Raw genomic sequence first — 20,549 nt, 5'->3', positions numbered from 1 at the left:
TGCTTGACTGTGACTGGTTGAGTGTGTGGACGCAGAGAGGCAAAGCTGTGCTCCATCACTCATAAAAAAAGAAACGACACTGTGGTGGAAACAGTCGTGTCGGCCTGGTGTTTGAATGGCGCTGTGTTAAAGCTGCAGACATGTCACCAGGCTCAGCTCACCTGATCCTCCTCTTTGTTTCTTCTGATTATATGACATATGTAAAAGCTGCAGGGAATATCAGGACACACGCGTTGTCACCAATCTGCTCAATATTATGGTCTATTAAATACCACTATCATCATTATTAATAAGATATTCATTTTACAGCAGTATTATATATTGTATTAAATAAGCCAACTGTGTTTGCAATAGTTGTGTGTGTAAATTAATGATTCCAAATATATATAGAAAAGAACATAAGGTTTTAAATGAGTCTGGTTTGAATTTATAATATTTGTGTAGTAGTGATATACCAGACACAGAGGACAGGCTAGAATTATCTTACATAAATGCAATACATAAATGCAATGGCTGTTTGTCCATGTATCATAGCTGTTGTAAATGTCTAGTATATAAGTCATAGTACTCTATTTAAAAGTCTTGTTTTTACAGTGAGCCAACATAACATTTTATTTTGTTTATTTTAATCCCAAAATATTTCCTCTACCTCTTAGTGTATAGTATTACTACAATGCCTGTTCTATGAAGCAGGATTTGTGGGTAGTAATCTTTGGTTTAACTCTGGTGTTTTCTATATCACGAAGTTTGTTCGGTGTAAATTACCATGGTAACTGACATGGCACCTCTAACCTGCTCTGGAGCAGGTGATGGTGCAGACAACACATCAGAAACTATCAACTGCCCTGAGATCCTTCAAGTGTAGCTGATACAAAAACTACAATGCACATCTGACACAACTTTTCTATATCTGTTAAATACGAGGAGAAAACTCACAGCTGGATTAACCTTGCCAGAATGGATTGTGCTGCAATGCAGTGTCTCCAGAATGGATAAACATCAGTTTTAATTGTGCCTACTATCTATGTATAGATCCTCTTTGTAGGTTTTCCAACAAACCTATCAGTTTCCACCGGAGCATATGGCTGACGTGTGTTGTCCAAAACAAAATGAAGCAAAAAGTGTGTCCTCCAAAATGGTTGATTTTACAGGTTTATTCGCAAAAGTACAACAATTAAAAAGCATAACATTTCCACGAGCATTGTAACTAATGATACCTGTCCAGACACACTCCAAAACAACGTCTTCCTCGATTTTCAACACAAATATCTACACGGTCAAAAAAAACGTGTGCCCCTGTCATTCTCCTGTGATCCAGATCCACACACCTAGTTCCTTAACACCGTGCGTTGAACAGCTACTTTCTTAAAGGTACAGGTCCTTATTTTTATCTGCTTCACTGAAACTAATAATGACATTAAACTATGAATTATGAGTGTTAATGTAATAATAACTAAATAATAATAATCATGACTTCAATTAACTTATTTTTAAATGCAATCAAATTATTAAACCGCCATGAAATCCAAATAAATTCTCCATCATGAACTGAAATTTATTATGAATTATTCATAAATCATATGGCACCTATACTCTTTTTTAATCAAACAAATTCTTAACACCAAGATATTTTTAAACAGGCAGCCTCAGAGTCCCTGCATGTGTAAACCAGGCTTTTCTGACTGAGTTGATGTAATTACTGGGAAAGAAGACTCTATTTCACGATATCAGTGGACTCCCAGAATAATATTCCATTGAGGGATCAGACGAATGAAGAACCTCTTCTTGCGGTATATGCATTGGTTTGATTTTGAACATTTGTTTGAAACTGAAATCAAACAAAACCATTACCAGAAAGAAACTTGAGGAATAATGTGACTATGAAGATCACTGATGATGTTTAGAACTGTAACACTCTGTGACAGGCTGTGAAAACAGCTGTGTAATGGAGACTGTCCTGTGAGCCTGTGGGATGTCTGTGCAGTCACTTATTATGACCCAGTTTTGTTTTACTGTTAGACGACCTCTAGTGGTTGAACTAACTATGAGAGAAGGATGGCAGAGGATGTAAAGAATATCGACATAAGAGCGACAAAGTCCATGTTGGGAGGAGGTCAGGGTGGATGGGTCAACATGAGACAAAACTTTTACAGAGGAGGACATTGTCTGTTTCCTGTCTCTAACTACCAGTATTTTGTTTAGTATTGTAACAATTACAACAAAGATCCTCGAAGCTAATGGAAGTACATATTTTAACCTAATTCATTGATGTATTACCTTGACAACAAAGGTCCGCTATGCCTCCTGCTGGTATGCTTCTACAAGTCGAGATGTTGTTACCATGATGACAAAGGTCCAGCTCAACTGCTGCTGATACAGTCCAAATGGTAATATTCAAATGTAGAGACAAGTGACCTAAATGGTCATTTAAGGTGGGGGACAGAAGAAGAAGGAGTTAGTATAATTAATTTGTCTGTGTCTCTGGAGTAGCTTTCTGATGATTTCACTATTGGAAATGTATTCTGTATTATTGCTGCTTAAAACGTTTTGATATTTGAGCTGCTGCAGTTGAGACTAAGTTGCTGGAGTACTTATACGACTGTTATTTTAGGGAACTGAATGTAGATACATTTACAAAATGTAGATATGTAAGAGACATCAGCAAATAGAATTTCTCTACTGAACAATACCTGATAGTTCAGAGTTGAATAATTGTAAGTAAAGTACTCTAAAAAAGAACAAACCGCTATTGGCAGTGCTGGTTAAATATATACAACTGAACTGCTTTTATTAACCTTATTTTCTACTGATTAAGACATGATTAAAACACAGAGCTTGAGAAAGTTAAAATCCTTGTGTGACGGAGAAACTTAGTTTATGGTGGCTGTCCTCTGGTTGTGTGTACAGAGACCCATGGTGGCAGGCAACTTTGCCACAGTCTTCAATGTTATGAAGTAGCTACACTTCACACTAGGGCTGTGAAAGATTATTGATACAGCTATCTCTAGGGTTGCCACAGTAGTTGGCGTTACCGGTGGTACATACCTATGACATAACTTGTCCATCAGCCCCATCTGTGGTAGTGTGAATAAACACTCTCTAATTTGTAAAATGCTTGATATCAACTCAGTCTTCAAGTAAAAGTTTTGGCTTTGTGCTGCTGCAGTAGTCACATCACAAAGTGACAAAGACTTATCAACATGTGAAAAGGGTGCTTTCTCCCCATTTTTCACTAGGCCCTGTCTCCCTAAACATTTGGTCATTTGATTATTATTTGAATGTTGATTATCGATTAGATTATGTAAATAATATATTTTGAGTTGTGTGTTGTATTGTTTTACAGTATGTACAGTTTATTTTGTTTTGTTTGTGATGTTGCTCTGTTTGATTGTTGTTTTGCCAGGTATGTGGGGTCAGATCAGCAGGGAATCGGCGATATTGGTTTATTTTTTATTTGCCTGTGATTGCTCTGTATTACTGCTCCTTGACCTCAGTGCCGCATTTGAAACCATTGATCATAACATTCTGCTTAATAGACTAACGCAATGCATCAGCATATCTGGAACTGCCCATAGTTGGTTCAAGTCATATCTCTCAGACAGACAAATCTCTGTTTCCATTGGAAATAACACCTCATCCTTGGCTCCACTGATGTGTTGAGTGCCACAAAGTTCCTATTTTTGCTGTACATACTCCAATTAAGAAACTTCATCAGCCATTTTACATTCGACACCCAAATATTCTTGTCCTTCAAGCCAGACAGAGTCAGCCATGTGAGTGTCCTAGCAGAGTGCCTATCCGCCATTAAGGAATGGATGTCACTTAACTTCCTTCAGTTACATTCAAATAAAACTAAAATAATAATATTCAGTCCCGACCAGCTAGCAGGCAGACCTCTATCATTTCTTGATCCCCTGGCAGCCAATCTTAAAACAACAGCTTAAAATATAGGTGTCACATTCGATTCTCATCTGAATTTCAAAACACTATAATCACATCATTAAATTCTGCCACTTTCATCTACGAAACATTTCTAAAATCAAATCAGCTCTGTCTCTTACTGACATAGAAAAGCTAATAAAAAATGTTCCGGCCTGGATTATTGCTGTGCCCTTTATACATTCCTCGTATTTTAACAAAAACAAATCGTGGGGCTCATATCACACAAATTCTTGTGTCCCTTCACTGGTTTAACTCAGGATTGATTTTAAAATTGTTTAGATAACTTTTAAAGATCAACGTGGGCTAGCCCCAACCTACATTTCGCAGCTCTGGACTCCTGGTTGCCGGTTGCAACCTGAGATTGGTCAGTCTGTCCATGTTAGCTGTCCCTAGCTCAAGACTGGCTACTCAAGGTGACCAGGATTTCTCTGTCAGGGCCCTGAGGCTCTGGAACTCCCTGTCTGACAAGATAAGGCTTGCCAACTCATTACCTATCTTTAAATCACTGCTTAAAACTTATTTTACAGGAGAGCATTTCTAACATGCGACTTGTAAGTATTTTTATTACAACAATCAGTCTTACAGAGTTCCAATGTGATGTTTCGGATCTCTCTGCCTCCCCCTTTACTTAGCCTAAAAGGCCCACTGCAGAAGAAGAGCCTCCACCCACTGCATTTTCCTCCAAAGCAGTGGCTCACCAAATACAAATGGCAGTGCTTTTCAGATGACAAATCCATGTTCTAATTACAACAAAACAGGCACATCTATGCACGAATCAAACAAATGCACCAACTATCAGCACTTGCCACGTTTTATACAAAGAACATCAGTCCTGCCGCAGTATTCCTGCTCAACAAAAATAATTAGAACAAAGCCAGGTGTAGGTGGACAGTCAGCAAGAGCAGTGCTGGTGCTGTTATGAACCAAATGGCCCAGGAGGAGATCCGCCTGTCCAAGTTTGAATCATTACACAATTTTCTGACAGTGGTTGGTGTCCCAGATCTCATACCTCTGCAGCAAAAAGCTGTTTCATACAGTTTACTATACACAGCCATAGAACTGCTTTCCAGTATGGCAGATACTGTGCACACAGCTGTAAAAAAGAAAGTGAATGAATCTCCATTTGTGACTGTGCTCACAGATGAGTCTACAGATCACTCACCACAAATGCCTTGTTGTATGCGTCTAGATAACTGATAGTCAAACATTTCAACCAAGCACTCATTTTGTTGCAAATAAAGACTGTTTGAATACAAAAGCCACAGGGCTTGCTAAATCCATCCAGTAATTGATGTCAGAGCTCGAAGTTCCATTGACCTAAGTAATGAGCATGGGATCAGATGGAGCTGCAGTCATGACGGGAAGAAACAAAGAATGCACAGGCATTCTTTGTTGTGCCGGTCCAACCCCCATATGGTGAATGTGCACTATGTTTCCCACTGCCTGGCCTTGTGTACAGAGAGAAATGACATCTCCCAACCTGACAGCATTAGCCAGTGACATCCAGGGCAACATGTACAGGGGTGAGCATCCAATCCCAAGGGCCACATTAAGGGCCACATTTAATTTTGAGAAGCTATGCATCAAATTTGTTGACAACTTGATAAGTAACATGCACGCCAGGTTTTAGGTTCTCTCCAAGTTTCACAGTGATTGACTCAGTTCATTTTCTGATCACTTGTTATCACATTTGATTTAGTTGACGTTCAAACCATTTTGTTTTCATTTGGATTTTGATAATGTATTTTGGTGTTATTTATGTTGCTATTTTATTTGAATTTGTATGGAATGCTGCTGTGACAGTTGTTTTCTATTAAATGTGTCAGATTTGGAATTGTATTTATTTAAATTCAGATCAATTTTGAACATACATGAACATATCCATTAATTATAACCATATTATATCATACACTGCATGAAAAGTGGGTTGTCAGTAAACAGCACTGTGAATTGTTGTGGAAGTACAGTAGTCATCCACCTCTATGCAGGAACCTAAACATTAACACATGTGCTGCTGCTCCTACACTCTGTGCTGTGTGCGTAGACCTAACCTGTCACATGATCTCTAGAATGTATTTGTAATATGATTGAAATGTAACTGAACGTTAATTATGTGAAAACTGTGAGGAAACAAAACTTTTAGCTGCAACCACAATGGAAAATTCACCCACAGCAAATCTGAAAACTGAAAACAGTAATTTGTAAGTGTCAGTGCTGCACCTCCTCTGCGCCTCTGCCATCTCAGCTCTGGCTGTATCTAGGCCATACATACCTCAGTCTGCTGATGTTTCTGCAGGACTCAGATCAAAAATATTACAAGGCAAAGACATTGTTGTAGTCAGACTCATTCTGCCATCCCCCCAGTGTGATAAAGCATTACTACGGGGGAAAACATCACTGCCGTGTTCAAATCCGCGGATCTGTCAATCGACCAGTTCCTCGTTGCTTCAGCATTCACCGTGACACAATCTATTCTGTCTACCCTGAAAGAATACAAGCACTTGGTGCTTGGTGCGTTAATCAGCGATCTCTGAGATACGGAAAAAACATATTCTATCAGTATCACACAGCCTTTTTCAGTGGATAATTCCAAAAAAATAATAAAGCTGGCAGGTCAAGGCAGTTGGAATCAATGCCTGACTTTCAGGTGTAGGAGTAGCCTGAGCATTTTTGACCAACTGTCCGATACGCTTTCGATTTCCTCCTGATAGATTTCCTCTCCAAGTAAAACTCAGTGGCTTTCAATGTCTAGGTGTCATTCCGTCAGATGAAAAAAAAAAAAAACTACACAGCTTTCGGGATGGTATGGTTAGCTTGATATAGTTTTCAGGTGATTTAATGAAGGTAAAACACAGTGAATGGCCGTGCGTAATGGCACTGAGCTCTGACGCGGCACTTCTCTGGCACTGGCGAAGCTGCTGCGTATACAGGGATTTTGTGAACTGAAAGAGAAGCTCTTCATAATTTGTTTAGATACAATAAGAGTCACCCGCATTCATAGACCAATGCAGGCTGAATATTTCGTTTAGTATTGAACTTATTTGATGATCCGCGACACAGCTTTGGGCACGTTACTCACACAGCGGTCTGCGGACACACAGACAAATGTATATATTCAAAGTTTCATTCCATATATTCAACATGTCGGCATTATCTCATTATGCATTTGTCTGTGTGTCCCTGTAGCCGCAGCAGCTTCGCCAGTGCCAGAGAAGTGCCGCGTCAGAACGGAGTGCCATTACGCACGGCCATTCACTGTGTTTCACCTTCATTAAATCACCTGAAAACTATATCAAGCTAACCATACAGTGTCTTGGACCCTTCCTTGTGTACGGGTGGAGATTGTACACGGGGTGTTGTCGGGCACTCCTGTGAGGTTGAAGACATGCCAAGGTTGTTGTTGCCTGTTGTAGTAGGTCTGCCACGATTAAAAAGGGAGCGACCTTCCTTGTCAGAAGAACGGCATTGGGCAGGAGTATCGGGGGGATTTTGGGCCGTACACGCATTCGCCAGTGTGTTACTGATGTCCTCATAGTTTAATATTGCTGTAACTCATTGTCACTCACTTTTAGCTATAGCATCCACACGTTACACAAGATGGTCGCAGACACTGCGGTGAAGTCTGACGTCAGTCAAGTTTCAATCCATATATTCAAGATTTCATTCAATATATTCAAAGTTTCATTCCATATATTCATACTTCATTCCATATATTCAGACTTCATTCCATATATTCAGACTTGATTCAATATATTCAAAGTTTCATTCAATATATTCAAAGTTTCATTCCATATATTCATACTTCATTCCATATATTCAGACTTCATTCCATATATTCAGACTTGATTCAATATATTCAAAGTTTCATTCAATATATTCAAAGTTTCATTCAAGATATTCAGACTTCATTCAATATATTCAGACTTCATTCAATATATTCAAGGTTTCATTCCATATATTCAAAGTTTCATTCCATATATTCAAAGTTTAATTCAATATATTCAAGGTTCATTCAATATATTCAAAGTTTCATTCAATATATTCAAGGTTCATTCCATATATTCAAAGTTTCATTCTGTATATTCAAGGTTCATTCAATATATTCAGACTTCATTCAATATATTCAAGGTTTCATTCAATATATTCAAGGTTCATTCCATATATTCAAAGTTTCATTCAATATATTCAAGGTTCATTCCATATATTCAAAGTTTCATTCAATATATTCAGACTTCATTCAATATATTCAAGGTTTCATTCCATATATTCAAAGTTTAATTCAATATATTCAAGGTTCATTCAATATATTCAAAGTTTCATTCAATATATTCAAGGTTCATTCCATATATTCAAAGTTTAATTCTGTATATTCAAGGTTCATTCAATATATTCAGACTTCATTCAATATATTCAAGGTTTCATTCAATATATTCAAGGTTCATTCCATATATTCAAAGTTTCATTCAATATATTCAAGGTTCATTCCATATATTCAAAGTTTCATTCAATATATTCAAATTCATATTTAATTTCCTGAACGGCATGCCGAATTAGTAACTATCAACTTTTGCTCTTCACATTAACATGTGTAATAAGTGTAGTACTTCATTCATGTCCACTATGACAAAACTTCTGTCTGTAACATGGTTGACAAAATAATGACTTGAATGTTAATTTTCATTTAAATATGTAATAAATCATGAGAGCTTAAGTTCGCCAAATAATTGATTTAGCAGACTATGGGGTTATATTATGGGAACAACTAGATTATTTAGTAAGAAAGCACACTGATTTCTTCACTTTTTGGTTGATATGAAATGTACCCCTAATTATAGAATGACTCAGGAACTGAGTAAACTATTTCTACAACTACGTAATATAAGTTCGTACCATAACTCAGGACTGTAACCGACTGTTCTGTTAAAACTTGACTGTTATGTTGAACTTACCATTCAGAAACATCCTGTTGTAACTGCATGTTTTCATCCATTCAATATCTGATATACATGTTAACAGTGACTGTGCATGTAAGTAATCACTTGCAAATGCAAACTGTAATAATATTATAATACTAAAGAATTTCCAACTTCTGTTGTTCGTCGCTTGCCTTATTTCTTTTCAACTATGATCTTTAATTTGTTTGGTCTCCCAGACCTTTATTTTGTATGTCTTCTTATCACATTGGCTTACAGCTGATTTCTTACAAGAGTTATATCACCCCAAAATGTCTGTTAGATGATAAATGTTTAATTATTGTTTCTTCCTACTAAGGTATAAATTCTTTATTCTGTCATCACTATTCCTAGCAGTCTATTTTGCCTTTTGCATTAAAAAAAAAACGAGCCTCAGTCCCATCCCTCCCTTCTATCACATCTGATCATCATCTGATTAATCAAAATAAACAATTCATGAATTTAGAAATCAAAATCATATCAATTAATTACAGAGATCATGTGAGAATAAATTTCATAGTAAACACAAAGAATTGGCTCTAACAACATCACATAGGGGTCTTAAATGCCAAAAGACTTAAAACATTCCCATCACTTTGTGCACATGTGAATAAATGTTTGTTAAACCGTTGTTCAGATATCTGTCATATGTACAGTTCTGGGGGAAACTATTAAGTTCTTAACAGAACATCCTGTGTCATTTCTGTAATTAATATTAAAAAGAATAGAATGTTTCAGGATAAAATAAAGGAAAATATAATATAATCAAATACCTGAACAATAATGCTGTGAAATGTTGATAATGATATAATCCCCCTGATGTTTTTATAGGGCTTTAACGGCATCACTCCTATAGAAGAATATGTTCTGTATGTAGACCTGAAAATACCGATATTAAAATATAGACCAAATATTTTTCTACTGCAGATGAACTGTGATTGCATGAAAAGCCTTTATCTATCTTCAGAACACTTCAAACCAGACACATGCTTCCAGCACTTTAGAGACTGTAAGTACCACCTGTGAAGGGCACAGATATAGTACTATTGATTGGATGATACTGATCTGATAATGATTACATGGTCAGCAAAAACTTTCCATTGTTATATATATATATATATATATATATATATATATATATATACGGTCCATCCCATATATGTTAAGTGGACTGCATTCACATATTTCTAGTCTTACTGAGCAGTCAAAGACTTTGCTTTTTTTACACATTAAACAATTTAGGGTGTCTTGCCCAAGGACACATCGACATGTGGACACAAGTCAGGGATTGGAACATCAGTATCAGTCAGCATACTGGTTATTGGATGAGCCGTGCTCCCTCTGCCTGATTATTGTTATAATTTACATTTCCCTACACAGAAACTATGTAGAATTCAAATTTAAGCTTGAACTTAAAAGTACGATTTTTACTTATCTAACCCAACCGGATAAGTTAAAATCCTAACCCTTCTTTTCTTTGAAAGAAGGCAGCCTGGTGTCTGTGGTCTTTGTGGACATTTCTCAGTGGAAGTCAGTTATCTAAGCCAATCAATATTCAGTGTCAGGAGCCGCACAGTGCTCTTTGCCTCTGTGAGCAGTGACAGAAAACATCAAGCATCAAAACAGCCCGTGACCTAGTTCTTTGCTGGCCTGTGGTTGCTTCACCGTGACAGAGAGCCAAAGCAGTGTCACATGTGGCCAGACTGTGTCCACTGTAGAGCAAATAATGGAAATAACTGAAGTAGCTTAATGTTTTAATTGTGTCAAATCATCCCACGCTGTTCTTAAAGTATCATTTATCCTGCTTACTGCTTGTTGCCCCAGGTGCTTTTTCTCTGCTCTAATTTTCTTTTTTTCTTTTAGCATCACTGTCCATCAGCAAAATGAAACAATAAACAATCTGGCAAGGCCAAATATATATTACCAAATATATATATTAGGTGAATTTAATATTATTTTACATTACTACACTATAGTTATTTTTGTTTCAGTAGGTTTCTGTGATATATTTTAAGTTATTTGGAAATGTTGTATTTACTGTCCACCATGTCATAAATTACAGTAATAAGAATCTTTTTTGTTCAATATTGAGAATTGAACATTTTATTCTCTGAGCATCAACCCTTTCAATTAATGCATTGCATAGGGCAGCATATTTTGATATAAATTAGATAACTCCTGCCGACCTCCACATACACTTTGGCTGGATGGCACAGTAATGTATTTGAGATAAACTTTGTGATAGAAGACTGTATGAAAATATCATCTCTACATTGCCGGGACTGAATCATATCCAAAATGTATTACAACATCCTCATGTTAACATTACAAATCAGGTTACATTTAGGCTTACATAGTAATAATGTCTGATGACCAATTAGGAGAAGATTATCAGAATAATGCAGGATGATGTGTTCAAGTATGAAAGTTGGTGCTGAAGGCAGCATGGCAGGCTGAGCTATGACATAAAACAAAGTGAATTTCGCTGATTTATCCCTTGGGGTTTAATCCAGCGTGGCATACAGAGCGTAGGGCAGCCTATACGGATTATGTGTGCTGGATTTGGTTGGCCCACTCTCTCCTCCTCCTTGCCCTACTTTTCATTGAATCGTTCAGAACAAGAACTGTCTCTCTCTCTCTCTCTATATATATACTGCAGGAATGCAGGGACAGATGGAGCGAGTGGGAAGGGGAGGGAGCCAGTAAGAGACAGAGTGAGCTCTACATGAGAACAAGCAGCCAACAATGGAATATAAAATACATTTTATATTATAGTGTTGATTTCCAGCAGCATATTGTTTTAGTCAGTTGTGTTCTGACTGCAGAGGCTGAGGAGCTGTCATGACGAAAATCTAGTCACGAAAGGAGGGCCACATACTGATGCCCCCCACCCCCACCCTGTCAGCCCACACTGTCCCAATTTCCCTTCCATCAGCAGCACCAGCCAATGGCAGCCTGCCTGCATTTGAAATGCACTGTTATTCATTATTAACCATTATTTAAATGTTTGTCTTTTAAGCTCCTTCTCCCTGATCTCTCCCATCAGGATGGATGTCTCCTTGGTAGAATCAATCTGCATATAGGTGACTGGTTGCAAATCTTACTTCATTTCAATTCTGTTAGAAAAAAGCAAATGGAAAACTTATGTGCAAAAATGGCACTGGGCAGAGATAAATCAGGTCTGTCTATTCTAGTAAATTCACACTGTTATATATTTTCATGTGACAAACAAACACAATTTAGCTTGTTCACTTATTTAACACAGGAATGACAGATTTAGTAAAGTCTGTTTAAGATTAACAATGTAAAAATTGAGTGTAGCAGACAGGTTTACTTTTCACTGTAACACATTACAACACATCGACATAAATACTCTGAATAAAGAGTTTTAGTAGATTTTATGATGCTTTTAACAGCTGCTCTTAAAATTAAGATGTGACGTTAAATATTCATGTTTCAGTCGATCGCAGTAAATCTGCTTTTGTAGTATGATAAAATAATGCAATTATTGTAGTATAGAATATGACTAAATTGCTTAAGAAAGGTATATATAAAGCAAAAATAGCAGCATATTGAAATGTGTTGGGTTATTATCCATGTAGCTACAGTAGCATTCATTTGTAGTGTTTCTGTCACCTGAAGTCAAATATTGGTAAATATGGTTTGTATTTAAATAGAGCTTTTCTATATCTGACTCCTAAGCTGCTAATTGCTGCACTTTGTTCACCAGCAGCTGACTATGATGTTGATGCTGGACAGTGGGTTTATCAGAGATTTTTGGAGGAAACGATTCTTGAAAGTGCAGAGACTGCATCACAACAGTGAAGTTGAGCCAAAAGAAAACAAAAAGCACAGTAGAAGTCAGATGAACTGCTCAGTTATGATAACTGTAAGCCTGTCAATATGAGTGACTCATACCCATCATGGATAATTATTGATCAATCATATTTAGTCAATATTTAAGTTTTGATTACTGTAACTTTAAATGAAAATGTACATACTTTCATAATAGACAAGATTTGTTGGTGCGTGCACTGTGTATCTTATGACTGCTATTTACATATAAAATGTAACATTTAAAAACTTTAGCTTAATTCATAGGAAACATGTTTTTATTTCTAAGATGTTAGTTGTCAAAAGAAGTAGTGTTGTGGTACGAATACCAAACCTTTGGTATCGTATCTGCAAGTTCTACATCTATTAATAAGTGAGTCAACACTAGTAATATTTAAGTTGGCAGTGGAAACAGAAAACACTTTTACAAAAGTTGAATCAAAACACAATCATTTGTGATCAATTCCTTGTAAATGGCTGATTAAAGTGTAAAAATCACAAGATACTTCAGCACAGAGATGTATTCAGATATTGAGTGCTCTCTGTCGCCCCTGATCCTTCTTGGCTGAATCTGTAGGAATTGGTTGTGGGTCAGTGCTCATGACCTCTTCATTCCTGTTTAGCAGCAGCTCTGACACCTGGCTCATCGCTCCCCCCCAGTTCCTCATTAATCTCTGCTGATACTAACAGGAAGCGAGCAGCCAGAAAAATGGGACATTTGGATACAACAGTGGATGCTTATATTCCAGCCTGACACAGAAAACTAGGCTCACAGTAATTATTAAATTCTAACTAATTGCCCCAATGATAAAAGCTGCTCTGTATGATTTAGAATATTTTCTTGTTGTATAACCTTATACATAACGTCAAAATGACTGTCCATGGGCTTATTCCTAAAAGCAGTTTCAGTGTAAACTTTGAGTGAAAGAATTAGAAATATTCAGTTTCCTGAAGCAGAAAGAGAAGATGAGTCAGTGAGATACCATACCTGCTCACTACCACTTTTTATTAACATTAATCTCCTCCTGCTGAGTCTGAAGAAACTGTCTGACAATCTTCATTCCCCTCAAATATTGTCCTTATCAGCTATAAGCACATATTAACACATGGTCAATGTTAGGAAGCAATCCCTGCTTGACAGGATTAGTTTGTTGCTGAAGGACTATCTTGACCTAAGGTCTATCTTCTTCTTGCAAGCTTTTGATAAGTGTATGTTGAATCAATGTTTTTATCCCTTTCCTTTTTATTAAGTATGCTCTATTTCTTATAGTTTTAATATACCCCATATTACTATAATGTGTCTTGTCTTATTTTTTCTCTTCTTTGTGTATTTTTGTACTCCTTTTTCTTATTGTTAATTTTATTTTTTGTTTTACATTTATATCTGACATATTCTTTTTTTCATTGACCTAATGGCTGAATAGTGGCTGGCTGCTGCTTCCTACTCCAGCTGTACCCAGATTGGATCCTCGCTTGCCACATCATAGTTTCCCTGACCGGTTTGGTCTTATTTTCCTGCCACAGCCCACTCCTTGGCTAGCAGTTGGAGAGCAGAATGACTGCAAGCGCAAAGAAACATTTAATGCCATGGAATTGGACATGTTAGTGGAAGAGGCAAACAAACACGTTGTTGAGCTACAGCAAATAAATATTAATATGACTCCAAGAAACGTGATATGGGAGAGTATCTGCAAAAAAGTAAATGCTGTGGGTAAAGACCACATTAGTTTCCAAACATCAAAAAAAAAAAAAAGAGAAGATGGCAGGACATAGAAGAAGAACAAAAGAAAAAATAGATCATAATAAAACAATAGGTGGGGGGCCGGTGGAAGAGATGCCTCTGACCAATATTGCACAGGAGGTGAGAGCTGTGTCCTCTGTGGCACGAGCGCTCAGGCATGACACTCGGGCCATTGTAGCACACAGGGAGCGCACACCAGGCAGCTGGTCAGCGCTGTATCTGGTGTGACAATGACCATCAGTGCTATGATTATTTTTTCTTCTGTCAATCCAATATGCTGTCTTTTTTTCAAGCTTCGTAAATCACATTGCGTCTGCTAAATTAAAGTATTTGCATCTACTCTTCCCAATATTTTGTGTACTCGGGTAGAAACACCCCCGATATTGCATATTCATTAAGGCAAACGTACTAAATGGACAGCGTGTGTTATACTGCATGCAATGCTCTGCTAGTAGATCAGCTTGCATGTTTTTTTGCAGGTGAAATCAAGTTTGCACACGTTTTTACACACAAAAACCTTTAGTAGATACAGTGTTCAGTCTTGTTGGAGTCCAGTTATGTCTCCTCAAGTTGGACATCAAAGGGTGTAGGCTGTCTGAGTGATCTAGAGGGAAATTTAACACAGACATATAAATATGTAAAGTCATACATGTGTCAGGTTAATTCTTTCTAAGATTTGACATGCTAAATATGAAAGTTTAGTACTTCAAAGTTCAGATCATAATCACTTCACTTCTGATTAGGAAATTGATGGTGGACATCAGGTCTGTCTATTCTAGTAAATTCACACTGTTATATATTTTCATGTGACAAACAAACACAATTTAGCTTGTTCACTTATTTAACACAGGAATGACAGATTTAATAAAGTCTGTTTAAGATTAACAATGTAAAAATTAAGTGTAGCAAACAGGTTTACTTTTCACTGTAACACATTACAACACATCAACATAAATACTCTGAATAAAGAGTTTTAGTAGATGTTATACTGCTTTTAACAGCTGCTCTTAAAATTAAGATGTGACGTTAAATATTCATGTTTCAGTCGATCACAGTGAATCTGCTTTTGCAGTATGATAATCTATGTTTGTTTTGTGAAAACCCAATGACAACTGAACTGGGACACCTGTGAGGGTACAGACGACTTTCCAAAAATGAGACACTGGTACAAACAGCTTCCCCCTAGGTTTGTTACCTAGGAATGGCAGGGTTTCCCGCAGCGCTTTATAGTTAAGGCGGCTGCCTTGACAACAACGGCCCCCCGCCTTGACTACTTCCCCCTGAAAATAAATAAATAAATAAATATTCTGCATCCCCGCATGCATAGACAGTAGGTTAAAATAAGGCCGCAACGCAATGAGGCGGAATAGCGGCATCTGTAGGTTAAATATGTTAAGCCATCTATCATCTGCTGTAACTGTGTGGCAAGGCCAACATCTCTCTTATATCAGTAAAGAAGCTAAATCCGACAACCGAATAGCATGCCTGTCGTCGTCGTGGCTACTACTTAACATTTCTGGAACCTAGATGGTATGAGAGAGTAGAATCTTTATGGTATCTCTTAGTATCTCTTATTGGGATCAAACACCTGAGGTCTCACAGGGGGGGTCATCCACAGAACATGTAAACAAAAGGACAGGATGTCTCCTCCACTGAGTGAATCTACAGAAGGGTAATAAATACCTTTGAATGCTTAGTGGGAGGGGGCTGAGAGTTATAAGAACACAGATTCTCCTATGTTCTTTGCTCATTTGTGCATGTCATTCAGGTGATGTGTACTGATGAGTCCATCTGTAGATGCTGAATTAAACTTTCAGAAAGAAGTGTTTGACTTTGTGCTTGTTTCACAGAAATTGTCACCACAATACATTGTTGTTTGCTTTACAGGCATTCTTTTTGTATATTGTTCTGAAGCTGAAATCACAGTTTTCAACCATTCAACTTCGATCAGTGACTGTGCATATAAGTTATCACTTGCAGATACAAGCTATGGAAATAAACACAAAGATATGGTAAAATGACGGTCAGAAAAGAGAGAAAGTCACAAAGAATGGAAGTTGTTGGTAATAAAATTAAAGAATCAATAATTCAATGCATTGACTTGCCTGTGTTCCAGTGGAAAACCCATTGCTACACAAAGCTGGATCTGTTTTCCTTTATTGGAGTTCATGTATCGGTCGGTGTCTGTCAGAAAGCTGTAAAAGAGTTACAGTTAGAAAATAAGTGCTACATCACGGTGGTCTATTTCTGTAATTAATGATTTGACATCCTGAGGTGGTGGGAAGTTCACTAAACAATTCTAGGATGTCTCAACAATTACTACTATAATCTTAGGCATGAGTAGTTCACAATATGAATCCATAAGAATGTAAATGTTACTATACCAGCATTTCGACTGAATACAAAAATTGTGTTTCTGGTGCTTAGTAAAAAAACTTATTTACACTATTGAAATAAAACACTATTATTTAAGGCTTAATACATAGTTAGTTAACTTAGATATGAGGATTATATCCCATTTGTTTGCAAAAAGAGACTTAGAGAGCCTTAGAAATCATACACCGCTAACAGTTACAATGAAAACACTGAGACTAGATTAAGTTAAAGAGGTCACTTTCATGATAGTTACTATTCATGATATTTGCAAACTTGAATTTCTTATGCTGATATTAAATCTTAGAATCCTAAAATACTCCTGACCCCAATTAAAGCCTGTGCATTTGCCACTGAAAAAGATAAAAAGTCTAACTTTTTCATTTTTGTCTTCTCTAGAAATACTAATGGATTCAACAACTGCCACTGCAGAACTGGGTTGGACCATCTATCCATCACAGGGGGTGAGTAGTACAAAAAAATCAAACAAACAAGACACTAGGGACAGTGCATGTAATCCATACAGCAAACATACAGATGTGCAGTCACAGGGTAGCATCTGAAAATATAAAAACTTTTTGATTGACTGCTGGTAAAACCATACACGTCAGTCTCTGCTGGTTGAGATACTTCAAACAAAAGGACAATGGGCCTCATTCACCCACTGTTCTTAAGGAAGATTCTGAAATTCACTAATATTTTCTCATCTGGGATTTGTTCTTATCAACAGAATCTACGTACTCCGAAGAGCACTCTTATGCACTCTTATGCACACTTGATCAGTAATTTAATTATTTTTCATTCTACTATATAATAGGATTTAGAATTTTTGCTTCTCAGATAATTTAAACACATGGACATGTTAAAGAGCAGAACAGATGATCATGGCTTGTTTTGCCAGATTACCAACATGTGTTGTGCAATATAAAAAAATCACACCAGCCAACTTGACTGAGCCGAACCCAAATGTCCAGTCCAGGCTTGGATTAGGTAACAAATGCTCAGCAGGGGTTTACCTGCAGTGCTGTGTTTCCAATGATGTCCCCCTCACTTTTCCATACCCCCTCTCTCTTCTGAGTTTGAATATGTCTTTTGGATTTTTTTTTTACTTCATTGTCAGACTTTCTCTCGATACAACCTCCACTGAACATGTTACCGCATCCCATGTATTATTTTGTTGTTATTTTTTATCCCCTGCAGACACTGCTAAATATGCAGATATTTTGCTTGCGTTTGAGTCCGGATTCCGTGTCTTGATTTTCGTTCAGAAGATGATGCTAAAAGCCCCTTTAACATAAACTTGATCAGGGACTAAGTTCGATATTTAATTTTAGGATTGACTGGTGCACAAAGGAGTTTTTTTCAGTCTCACTTTATTAATCTTTGGATGGTAACAATCTATATTCACTGTTCAGGGCATGATTAGGATCAGAAACAATGTTGTTGGCCAATCTTAGTATGTTGCTATGGTAAATTGATTCAAAGATTTTCTCCAGAGATTGGCCTACAATCTTTGAGCAGATTTTAATTTGGTGGAACAGTTTCAACTTCAAATTAGTGGACAGACACTTGTACCATGTAGTATTACAGTGTGGAATAACGCTCATAATTACAGAAGTAAAAAACAATTCCTCTACTCGCGCCAAAATACCTAAGGTGGCAGAGGAGATTCTTCGCTTTGTCTTTGTGTAGACTAGTTCAATGTGATCTCTCCATGATAATTCTTCATTCCTATCAGATGGAGCCTCTCCTCTCTCTCTCTCACTCACACTCATGCATACACACACACTGATATGAGGGGCCACCTGGGACATAATTCATACTTGGTCTTACACACACTATCATAACCTTGCATATACACCACTATACTCATACACACACACTATTATACTCCTTTTACATGTTTGTATGAGAGTGTATAGTTGTGTATGTGAGAGAGTATAGTAGTGTGTGTGGGAGAGTATAGTAGTGTGTGTGGGAGAGTATAGTAGTGTGTGTGAAAGAGTATAGCAGTGTTTGTGAGAGAGTATAGTTGTTTATGCGAGACAGTATAGTATTGTGTGTGAGAGCATATACAGTACAGTCACACACACTACTATACTCTCTCGCATACACTACTATACTCTCTCGCATACACTGCTATACTCTCTCACATACCCAAATACTGTATATGCTCTCACACACAATACTATACTGTCTCGCATAAACAACTATACTCTCTCACAAACACTGCTATACTCTTTCACACACTACTATACTCTCCCACACACACTACTATACTCTCTCACACACACTACTATACTCTCTCACATACACAACTATACACTCTCATACATACATGTAAAAGGAGTATAATAGTGTGTGTGTATGTGAGTATAGTGGTGTATATGCAAGGTTATGATAGTGTGTGTAAGACCAAGTATGAATTATGTCCCAGGCAGCCCCTCATACACTCACAAACAGTTTCATCAAACAAAGTAACAGCAGAATCTGTAAACTTAGTCAATGTAGAGAAGATGGTGGGGCGTGCTCGGTTTGGCTTCATGCGGTTGGCACAGTGACGATAGACAGAGAGAAGCAGTAAATTACTTACAGAGCCAGTAAATCTTACTTTTTAAAGGTCCAGTGTGTAGAATTTAGTGATATCTAGAGGTTAAGTTGCATGTTGCAGCTGAATACCCCTCATGTCACCCTCCCCTTCCCAACATGAAAGAGAACCTGTGGTGAACCTCAGTTGTCATGAAATCTCAAAAGGTTTTAGTTTGTCCAGTTTGGACGACAGTGAAAAACATGGCAGCCTCCATAGAGGGGACCCCCCTCCAAGTACATATCACATTTTTTTAGATATAAAGAGCCCATTCTATGGTAAAGAAAAAACAACAATTCATACAATTTAGATGATTACACACAAGTTAAACATCACTAGGATTATTTTAAATTCTATTTCTGCCAAAAATTCCTTTCACCTAAATCTTACACAATGAACCTTTAAGGTGCAAACATGTATGAAAAGAAAATTAACATTGTAAGTGGACTTAGTGGAGCTGTGCATGGCTCCCTGGATATCTGCCTTGGACATGGTGGCGCTGTGGCCGGGCTGTGCCCCCTCTCCCTCGGGCTGTTGACTCGTCCGCGGTCCCTGCGTCTGTAGCCAGGTGAATTTTTTCAATAAAACCAAGTTGTTACAATGGAAATAATGCTTTTAAGATCTTTCAGTGTCTGCATAGACCACTTACTCTATGGGACCAATCAAAAAAGTTCATTTGATGCTTCTTATGAGTCTCCAGGTTACAGTGTTGTGAATCCCAGAGCACTATTGTTGGTGTGTCAGAGTAGCAGAGTTGCAGCTCATGCACACAGTCGGCTATGGTGCTCACCGCCAGTGACACTACTGTTGGGAGGCACTTATGCCACAATCAGTAGAAATTTTCTCAGGAGGGTGTGATCGGAGCTACAGCCACACTTTTTGAAGTTGCCTCACAGGTGTGCTGTTGGAAGTTGTACAGGCACACATGGTCCACAGAGTCCTATATTCCAAAGAATCAGAAGCATCGTCTTCTGGCCACTCATCGTCACACTTAACTTGAAGACATTTCTTCCAGACTCAACACAATAGATAAACATTTAAATAAAATTTGAGAAAAAGCAAACACAGTCTGCTCGGTGAGCAATGCACCTGGCGCCATTTTGATGGCACATGGCATTCA

General features: G+C 37.5%; 1 protein-coding gene across 2 annotated transcripts in view; it reads left to right on the top strand.

Moving 5' to 3' along the window:
• LOC109643917 (ephrin type-B receptor 2-like) overlaps positions 1-20,549 on the top strand; it is a 60,908-nt gene that overhangs the window by 208 nt on the left and 40,151 nt on the right. For both annotated transcript variants that reach the window (XM_069526653.1, XM_069526652.1), the window contains exon 2: positions 17,242-17,306. In XM_069526653.1, coding sequence (XP_069382754.1) covers positions 17,242-17,306 — 65 coding nt within the window. The remainder of the gene's footprint in view (positions 1-17,241; positions 17,307-20,549) is intronic.

This window comes from Paralichthys olivaceus, chromosome 6 (genome assembly GCF_024713975.1).
Source record: "Paralichthys olivaceus isolate ysfri-2021 chromosome 6, ASM2471397v2, whole genome shotgun sequence".
In the NCBI taxonomy this organism is placed as follows: Eukaryota; Metazoa; Chordata; class Actinopteri; order Pleuronectiformes; family Paralichthyidae; genus Paralichthys; species Paralichthys olivaceus.
This window is presented reverse-complemented; position numbering and strand designations above follow the sequence as displayed.